This window comes from Pituophis catenifer, unplaced genomic scaffold (assembly GCF_029215685.1).
Source record: "Pituophis catenifer annectens isolate HBS135680 unplaced genomic scaffold, rPitCat1.0.hap2 SCAF_3, whole genome shotgun sequence".
NCBI classification, from domain to species: Eukaryota; Metazoa; Chordata; class Lepidosauria; order Squamata; family Colubridae; genus Pituophis; species Pituophis catenifer.
Window position 1 is genome coordinate 214,458,794 of NW_027256883.1, and position 10,059 is coordinate 214,468,852.

Below are 10,059 nucleotides of genomic sequence, written 5' to 3' on the forward strand. Positions count from 1 at the left end.
GAACCATCCTAAGTCGAGGACTTACCTGTGTAGGAGGGCGCAAAAGCGGCATCTCTGAGCATGCGCAGAGCGCACCGATCCGAATCAACGGCGAGCAAAAAAGTTAGCAAGAACAAGGTTGAACCAAAGGCCCCTCTGGCTTCTGCTTTTGCCCGGAGGGGGTCTCGGAGCAGCCCAGCAGCCCCTTGGCCCCAGGTACTCTGCCTGGGGGGCTTGGGGATGGGGGGGAAGGACCGAGGCATGGGGGAGAGGAAGCTCTTTGTCTCCTTGTTTCCCCCACCACCACAAGCCTTGGTGGGGAAAGTGACACGCAGCCGCCGGACGTTGCCAGCAGCAGCCTCCCGAGCCATCTGCTTGGCCAGACGCGGCTGCTGCCAGCCACAGAGTCCCCCCCTCCTCCTCCTCGTGTGGATTGGGGACATGGGGGTGGGGGGCATCCGAAGAGCATCCGGCCGAAGGTGCCAGACTCCCAGCGGCCCCCAACCCTTGGGGCATCCCTTTCCAGGCCTCCGTCCCGTGTCCCGTGTCCGCCCCCCGCCGTGGGGGGGGCGGTGCCCTCCTCCTCCTCCTCTTTTCTCGTGCCCCGACTGCAGAGCTGAGAGCACCTGGCAGAGGGGCTTCTGGCAGCCCCTCCCGGCTGGGCCTCTTTTGTCTGCAGCCTGGGACTTTTGCACTGGAGCAAGGGGAGGGGCTGGAGGACTGGGTGGGCCGGGCCGGGGGGGGGGGGGAAGAGCCGGTTGAAAGCTCCATGGCAACCTCTGGGGCAGCAGGACCCCGGGCGCTCCTAATTGGGACAATAATTGCCCCGTTAGCTACATCCCCTGAGCCAGAGGCGGCCCAAGCGCGCCAGCTCTCTGCAGACACCCCTCTGGGCTGGACCGGGCCGTGGGGTTCCCAGTTCCCAAGGACCGTGGAGGTGGGGGGACCAGAGCAAAAGAACCCCCCTCCCCAAAGCGAGAAGAAGTCAAAGGGGCAGAGCTTAGCGTTGGCAGGGAAAGACAGTGCCGCCTGCCTCCATCTTCCCTGCCACCGCCGGTGCACCAAACATAAGAGATACAGCCAGCTGGGACGGATTGCAACGTCCATCATTCCCAGCCAAGGACCAAGGGTTAAAGGAGGAAGCAATCGGGCAACTGGGGTAGAAAGGAAAGGGAGCTGCCCTTGGCACGGGGAGGGAGGGGGATGCCAGGTGAGACGGGTGAGAAGCAAGGCACTCTAATCCCCCCTACCCAGCCCCCCCCCCCAGGAGGAGGAAGGGCTTTTCTGCAGGGGCTACCCAGAGACCACCGGCAAGCTTGGGCGTCTTGAAAAGGCAGCCGTCAGAAAGCGTGACCTTGGGGTCCCAATGGAGACTCCCTCCAGGCAGACCCATATAAGCCCCCTCCCATCTCTCTCTCTCTCTCTCTCTCTCTTTTTTTTTTTTTTGCAAAGATTCCCTTAACCCAGGGAGTTGAGGAAGTGGAAGGGCATCTTCCCTTGGAGAAGGGGGTCCCATCGTCTGAACCGGGGGGAGGGCCGGGAGGGGCAAATGGGACAGGACTGGGAGGGAGGGAGGGGAAACGACTCCGTTAGTTACCTCCACAAATGTATTTCCGAAATTCTTGCAAATCCAGATATGGGGAGAGGGGAAGCCATGTGGGCAGCTGAAAAACTGGTCAGGTGGGTTTAGGAGCTGAAAAAACGGTGCAGATGGCAAGGCTAGCAGTGGGGCGGGTGTGGGGCGGGCGGGGAGGGGGGCCGGGCAGGCAATTTCCTTCTTCATTTCTCTCTCTCTCTCCTCTCTCTTTCTCTCTCCCTCTCTCTCCTTCTTCCTGACCAGCTGGCTTGCAAAAAAAAAAACCCGCTGCAGTCTCCAGGAGCTAAGAAGGCCAGGTCACCCTCACCCCACACCCCACACCCCCACAATCACACACACACACTCAGGGCCATCTCCAGATTCAGCAGTGCCTAGGAATCACCGGCTGGAAAACTCCCCCACTTTCCCAGGGGCAATCAAGGCTGAACAAACCAGATGGGTTGTTTTCACATGACCTGAGTCACATCCCTCGCCCCGCCCCGGGCACTAGGGTGCACATACAGGCAGCCCCCTCCCCTTCCACTGCCCTGCCACAACCACCACCCGGGATTCAGGTGGTTGTGTGAACATAGCTCCAGAGCAACCTGGGTCAGACTTTGTGAAAAATGGAGAGCATGGGTCTCTCTCTCTCTCTCTCCCTGTGTGTGTCGGCCCTCTGCCCCTCTTGGGATGCCCACACAGCTGGCGGGTCCCTTGCACACTCACACGTACACACACCCTCTTCAAGAGCCGGGTCGTGTCCTAAATAGGATGCCGTTGCAATTGTGCTGCTTGCACAATTGCCCAACAAGTGCTAGGAATGACACACTGGACTTCTTTGTCACCCTCAAGCTGGCACTTTAAGGGGAATGCCCACCAAGCCGAAGAGAAAAAGGTTACTCTGTGTGTATGTGTGTATGTATATATATATATATATGCCACATCTGGGTTTGCCCATCTGCAGAACCTAAGTGGGAAGTACCCATCAGATTTGAGTTCACCTCCTGCTGGAAAGCAACCCTGGCTGTGATAGGCACGCTGCCCCCCTCCCGCGCCCTCCTTCCCCCCCACCCCTTTGCAGGAAGCAACCACACTCAGCAAAACTCAGCACAAAAGGCTCGCAACCCTTCCCACCCCCCAGCCCCCCCCCACCCCCAACGGGATGGCAGCCAGCCAGCCAGGGCCCCCCGGACCCATATGCCACTCCTGGACTGTGGCAGGACCCTCCTTCCCGCCCTTGACAAGCCCCTCTCCTTGGCACCCTCCCCAACAGCTGCGGGAAGCCTCGGCCCGGGTGGGGGGAGGAGGAGGAGGAGGAGGAAGCCCCCCCCACAACCCACCCACCCACAGCTCCCTCCCTCCCTCCCTCTCCTCCCCCTCCCTCCGGCGCTGGCACAGCCACTTCGCTTCCGCGTGGAGGCTTCGCCCTGCCAACCAGCGGGCAGCGGCGGCGGCGGCGCTTGGAGCGGGGCTGGGTGGGGGCCGCCTTCCCGGGCGGAGAGAGGCAGGCGCAAGCGCGCGCGCACGAGGCCTGAGCGCGCAACCACCCCCCTCCACGCGCGTGCATGCACATGCCCATGCACGCGCACTCTCTCTCTCTCTCTCTCTCTCTCACACACACACACACACACACACACAAGTGCACTTTTCCGGCGAGGCCAGCTCCTCCGCCCAATTGTCTGCCAAGCGCCCGATCTCCTGGGCAGATGGTGCAAAGGACGGGCGGGGATGGAGCAGCCCAGCCCGCCGCCCCCTCCGGTGCCAAACCCCACCCTGGCACAGCCGGCTGGAGGAGGAGGGGGAGGGGGAGGAGGGGGGCGGGGGGAGGACCGGGCGGGCGTGCAAAGGCTGGGCGAGGAGGAGAAGCCCCCCCCGTCGCCCCCTCCCCGCAAGAAAGTTGACCCGGCCGGCCGGCCGGGCGGGAACAATGACGCCGCTGCTTCGGCCGGCGACTCCTGCCCGGAGGAGAGGGAGAGGGAGAGGGAGGGGCGGCCCGGCCGGCTGGGCTCAGCCAGGCTCGGAGGGGTGTGGAGGCGGCGCGGCGTCCCCCGGGCAGGCGAGGAACAATGAGCTGCTGCTCCCTGCGGGCGCTCCGCCGGCTCCGCTGCCAGCACGGACGAGCCCGGGACGGCGCCGACCTGCAACCTGCGCCCGGCCGGTGCGCCCAGCAGGAGGAGGCGGCGGAGGAGGAGCGCTGCCCTTGGCCGGGACGGGCTCGGGACGGGGGAGGGGTGGGGGCGGCAGGGGGGCGGGGCGTCCTCCCCCTCCCCCTCCCCAGGAGGCGAGGGGGCCGCTCAGAAGGCCGGCTGCTGCAACGTCCCGGGCCGGGGGCAATATTTGGGGGAGGGGATGTCTGGGGGAGAGCCCGCCGGCCGCCCCCTCCCCCTCCCTGAGCTCTAGGCAACAGGACGGGTGTTGGGGGGGGGCAGAGTCGCCTTGCTCACCTCTCCGGGACAGGCAGGTTGCAGCCCCCACCCCTCCCCCTCCCCGGGACCCCTCCCCCCTCCCCATATCCCAGCCCGGACTGCCCCAGCGGGCATCCCCGCCCCGCCTCCCCCCCCGGGCCAATGCGGGACCCACGCCCAGCCCGTCCCGCGCCCCGCACACTCACCGTCCCCGTCTTGACCGGCACGTAGACGACCACCCCGGCTCCCATCTTGGCGGCCGGCGGCTCCCGGGTGCCGTTGCCCAGGCGGAAGCCCTTGGAGCGCACCCAGAACTGGAACTTGCCTTTCTCCCCTCCGCCGTTGCCGCCTCCGCTGCCGCCGCCGCCGCCCCCCTGCAAGACCTCGGCGATGCGCTGGTACTTGCTCCGGGTCACCGTCTTGGTCTTGGCCGAGTCGCCGTAGGTGCGCAGGCACCAGTCCCGGAACTGCCGGCCCAGCTCGCTGTCCCCGGGGCGGTTCCCGCCGGCCGACCGCAGCAGCAGCGGCGCAGGAGGAGGCGGCGGAGGCGGCGGCTTGGGCATGGCGGGCGAGCCGAGGGAGTCGTCCTGTCCCGGCCGGAGCGAGCGAGCGAGCGAGCGCTGGTGCTGCGCCCTGCCTGGCGCGGCGGAGGCGGGCGAGAGGACGAGGAGGAGGAGGAGGAGGAGTCCGGCTGGCGCGGCGGGACCAGGCGAGGCTATCCGGGCAGCGGGGACGGTCCGGGGGCTGCGCTCCGCCGGCTGGGCTGCTCCCTCCTCTCGCCGGGGCTGCTTCTGCCGCCGCTGTGCTCGCCGCCCGCCCGCCTCCTCCGCTCCTCCTCCGCCCCCTCGCCTCGGGATCCCACCTGTTAGAGCCGCGCCGCGCCTCCCTGCCTCGGCTCGGCTCGGCTCGCCCGGGACGCAGCGCGCAAGGACGGACGGACGGACGGACGGACGGCGTTGGGGGCCCGTCCTCGTCCTCCTCCTCCTCCGCCTCTCCTCCTCCAGGGACGGGGCGGGGCGGGCGGCCGAGGGGCGGAGGGGCAGGCGGCCGAGCAGCAGGAGCCGAGCCGGCCTGGGACAGTGCGCGCCGGTCCTGGGAGCCTCCGCCGGGAGACGGTCCGGGAACGCGCCCCGCCGCCTCCTCCTCCTTCTCCTGCAAGCCGCCGCTGACAAAGCGCTGCGGCGGGACCTTCCCAGCCGGGCCACGCGAAGGCTTCCCAGGGGCGTCCTCCTGGCGGGACAGCCGCTTGGCCGGAGCGCCTCGCCTGCCCGACCCTCGAGGCTGCCTCTGCGGGCTCCTCCCGCCTGGAAGCTTCTGGGCTGGGAAGCGGCGCCGGGCAGAGCCAAAAGCCACGTGCGGAGCGCCGCTCGGCCCGCCTCGCCCCGCAGCCCGGACTCCCTTCGGCCCGCCCCGGGCAGAGCTTAGCTCCGGCGGCGCTTCCGTCCCGGCCCGCTGCTCTGCTCTGCTTTGCCTGCCGGCCGGGGAAGATGGGGCGTGTAGTCCGCCTCTCCCGAAGAAGAAGAAGAGACGGGAGGGGGAAGCGGCCGAGGCACCGCGTGGCTGGGGAGCAGGGGTGGTGTAGTCCGCCTCCAAGGAAGACACACACGTGCCTGGGGAAGGAAGGATGCCCCGCGTGGCCTCGGGTCCCTTTTTTCCCCTGCTGGCAGGCAGGGGATTATGGGCCTTGTTTGCCATTTATATATTTCATTTATTTTTTTCAGATTTCTATACCGCCCTTCTCCTTTCGGACTCAAGGTGGTGAACAGCCAAAGTAAAACATTGGTACACAAAAGTTAAAATAGATTTAAAATAATTAAATCAAGTTCAAGGCCCACATTTCAATTCAAAAACAATATCAATTTTTTTAAAACCCACCAAAAAATGCCAATTGGGACCTTTTGCTAATGAACCTCCCCCATAAGGGCAATCCTGGAGGGGTCCCTCTAGGGTGGGGACGGAGTCCTCGGCCCTCCCCTCTGCGCCCAGAATAAGATACACTATCCAGGTTTTTTGACAATTTTGCAATCCCTGCTCTGTGTTAGCAACTTGCAGCCCACACCTGCAAAGCCTCCCTAGTCCAGCCTTGTCTATCTGGGCCTGGCTCTACCGAGGCAGCCAATCCAGCTGGGCTTCCCCCTGCCCTGCCCTGCCCCAACTCCCGTCCCCTTCCTTGCAAAGCAGGAAAAGCCACGCGGCTTCTGGCTGAAACTAGCTGGCCGCCTGCCTTGCTCCGATTGCCCCAGGCGCCTGGGACTGTCATACCGACAACCCCAGAGAGAAACGGAGGGGCTTCCTGCAAGGAAGGGCGAACTAGCAGTCCAGGGCAGGGAGTTTTTTGTGCCCTGGGGCCGTTCACACAAGGCGCTAGGCCAGGGTCACTCGTCAAGAGCCCTTCGGACATGCTTCAGACCATGTGCTAAACTCAACGTTCAGCTTGCACGGACTTTCCAGAGTCGGGCACATTCACATAAAACCGACCAATTTATGCTTCAAATATAACGTGCGAATTGTTAATAAAACACCGGGGTTGGTAATGTGTTGTGTGAATATATATTATTTATTCGAATTCTGTTTTTTCCTTCGTGGTGGGGCGAAGGATTATAACTCTTATTCACACCTTAATGTAAAAAAATAAAAAACACCCAGAATTCAAGCATGCACGCACCCAATAAATAATCTATATATCGATCAGGCCTCTTATTGGAGAAAAGGTACCAAAAAAAAGCAGGAATGGAATAGATGAAGTCCTCGACTTACGACCATAGTTGAGGCCAAAATTTATGTTGCTGAAAAATTCATCAACTGCGTTTTGCCCCCATTTTAAGACCCTGTGGGCCACGTTTGGTAATCGCTGGAGTTGGTAAGTTAGTAAGACGGTCGTTAAGTGACTTCCCCATTTACTTTGCTGGTCAGAAGGTCACAAAAGACTCACATGTGACCTTCGGACATTGCAACCGTCATAAATGTGAGTCTGTTATCAAGCACCCGAATCACGTCACCGTGGGGACGGTGCCAACAGTCATAAGTGTGGAAAAATGGTCACAAGTCTCTTTTTCCAGTGCCGTTCTAACTTCAAACGGTCACTAAGCAAGCTGTTGTAAGTTGAGGACTATATTATAGGAGAAAGTAACATGGTTTTTTCCTGGACTTTTGCTTCAGGGTCCCCCTCAAGTCAAATGCCACACTGCCCTGCATGTGATACAACTGCCAAAGTGTGCAAATATATCACAAGCACGCTTGGTTTCTTTAACCAAGACACGAGACTGCTGGTTCACACAACACATCGAATACTTATCATCCGGAAATACAGGTAGCCTTCCACTTAAAAGTCACAAATGTGAACCCTTGCCAAGCAAGACGGTCGTTAAATGAACCGTACCCGACCTTTTGTGCCATGGTTGTAAAGCGAACCTTTTATTTATTCAAACATAAAAGTTTGCGTGGAAACAAGCCAATCGCCTTACTCTCTCTGCTGATGGGTCATTGCAACTCCCAGAATTCTCTAGCTAGCCATGCTGGGGAATTCTGGGAGTTGAAGTCCACCTGTTTCCAAGCTGACAAAGTTAATAGAAATTGGAATGGAATGGAATATAGAATAAAATAGAATAGGATAGAAAATAGAATAGAACAGAACAGAGTTGGAAGGGACCTTGGAGGTCTTCTAGTCCAGCTCCCTGCTCAAGCAAGAGAAACCTTTAACATTTCAGAATAATATTTCAGTTAAGAAACACCAGGTTAGGTTCAGACATTAGGAGAAACCTGGGTTTGGGGTTCCCACAGGATTCCAAGGGGACACCGTGGCCAATGGTTCCAACCTCCATTGTGAGATCTAAAAGATCTGGAGAGATTGTAAAGCGCTGATGATAATCTACTAGACTAGAGTAATATTTCTCAGGCTCCGGGACTTTAAGATGGGTGGACTTCAACTCCCAGAATTCCCCAGCCAACAGGCTTTGAGATGGGTGGACTTCCACTCCCAGAATTCCCCAGCCAGCATGCTTTAAGATAGCTGGACTTCCTCTCCCAGAATTCCCTAGCCACTGCTTTAAGATGGCTGGACTGCAACTCCCAGAATTCCCCAACCAGCATTCTTTAAGATGGGGGGACTTCCACTCCCAGAATTCCCCAGCCAGAATGCTTTGAGATGGGGGGACTTCAACTCCCAGAATTCCCCAGCCAGAATGCTTTGAGATGGGTGGACTTCCACTCCCAGAATTCCCCAGCCAGCATGCTTTAAGATAGCTGGACTTCCTCTCCCAGAATTCCCTAGCCACTGCTTTAAGATGGCTGGACTGCAACTCCCAGAATTCCCCAACCAGTATGCCTTAAGATGGGAGGACTTCCACTCCCAGAATTCCCCAGCCAGCATGCCTTAAGATGGGGGGACTTCCACTCCCAGAATTCCCCAGCCAGCATGCCTTAAGATGGGGGGACTTCCACTCCCAGAATTCCCCAGCCAGAATGCTTTGAGATGGGTGGACTTCAACTCCCAGAATTCCCCAGCCAGCATGCCTTAAGATGGGAGGACTTCCACTCCCAGAATTCCCCAGCCAGCATTCTTTGAGATGGGTGGACTTCAACTCCCAGAATTCCCCAGCCAGAATGCTTTAAGATGGCTGGACTTCCACTCCCAGAATTCCCCAGCCAGAATGTTTTGAGATGGGGGGACTTCCACTCCCAGAATTCCCCAGCCAGAATGCTTTGAGATGGCTGGACTTCCTCTCCCAGAATTCCCCAGCCAGCATGCTTTGAGATGGGAGGACTTCCACTCCCAGAATTCCCCAACCAGCATGCCTTAAGATGGGGGGATTTCCACTCCCAGAATTCCCCAGCCAGCATGCTTTGAGATGGGGGGACTTCCACTCCCAGAATTCCCCAGCCAGCTTGTAGTCCACCCATTGTTAAAGTCCCAGAAGTTGCACTAGTTCACAACTGCACTAGAACAACTCATGCTGTTGATGCCCGTGTCCAGATTTGAACCCTGTTGGAAGGAGCTCCAGACACAAGTAGTCCTCAACTTACAACGGTACGTTTAGTGACCGTTCAAAGTTACAACGGCACCGAACAAGGTGACTTATGACGGTTTTTCACAGTTACGACCATTGCCGCCTCCCCGTGATCGTGTGATCAAAACTCAGAAGCTTGACAACAGACTCATATTTTTGACAGTTGTGGCATCCCGGGGTGTGTGTGTGTGTGTGTGTGTGTGTGTGTCTCGCGTGATCTCCTTTTGCGACCTTCTGACAAGCAAAAGTCAAAGGGGAAGCCAGATTCACTTAACGACCGGGTTACGAACTTATCCACTGCAGGGATTCACTGAACAACGTTGGCATGAAGACAGGAACAAAATGTCTCAGTGAACAACAGACATTTGCGGCTCGATTGGGGTCGTAAGTCGAGGACTGTACCTGTACTGCATAGGATAGCCCCACGGCCTTCCTCCAAAATGTAGGCTTGGAGGCCAGGCAGTGGGGTGGGTCACCCACATGGTCGTATTGGTTGTGCTCTCGTCAGGAAGGGGCGGCCATGAGGTCTTTCAAGGCACAGTGCCCCCATCTTCCAGCAAGATTACAGATTAGCAGAGTTGGAAGGGACCTTGGAGGTCATCTAGTCCAACCCCCCGCCAGCCCAAGCAGGAGACCTTATACCAGTGTTTCTCAACCTTGGAAGCTTGAAGATGGGTGGACTTCAACTCCCAGAATCCCCCAGCCAGCGCTGCTGGCTGGGGGATTCTGGGAGTTGAAGTCCACCCATCTTCAAGCTACTAAGGTTGAGAAACACTGCCTTACACCATTGCTGACTGATGGCAGTCCAGTCTCTTCTTGAAAGCCTCCAGTGATGAAGCTCCCACAACTTCTGAAGGCAACTTCTGTTCCATCGGTTGATTGTTCTCACTGTCAGAAAATTCCTCCTTATTTCCAGGTTGAATCTCTCCCTGATCAGTTTCCATCCATTATTCCTTCTCTGGCCTTCGGATGCCTTGGAAAACCGCTTGAGCTCCTTCCTCTTCTCTGGGGCAGCCCCTCCAATATTGGAAGACTGCTCTCCTGTCTTCTTTAGTCCTCCTTTTCATTAAACTAACAGAATAGAATAACAGAG

The 10,059-nt window shown here is 58.9% G+C and overlaps 1 protein-coding gene across 1 annotated transcript in view; it reads right to left on the reverse strand.

Annotated features, from left to right (window-relative positions):
- Positions 1–4,523, reverse strand: part of NOL4L (nucleolar protein 4 like) — a 127,774-nt gene extending 123,251 nt beyond the window's left edge. The window contains 1 exon segment of the mRNA XM_070941854.1: positions 4,167–4,523. Coding sequence (XP_070797955.1) covers positions 4,167–4,523 — 357 coding nt within the window.
- Positions 4,524–10,059: the final 5,536 nt, after the last annotated feature.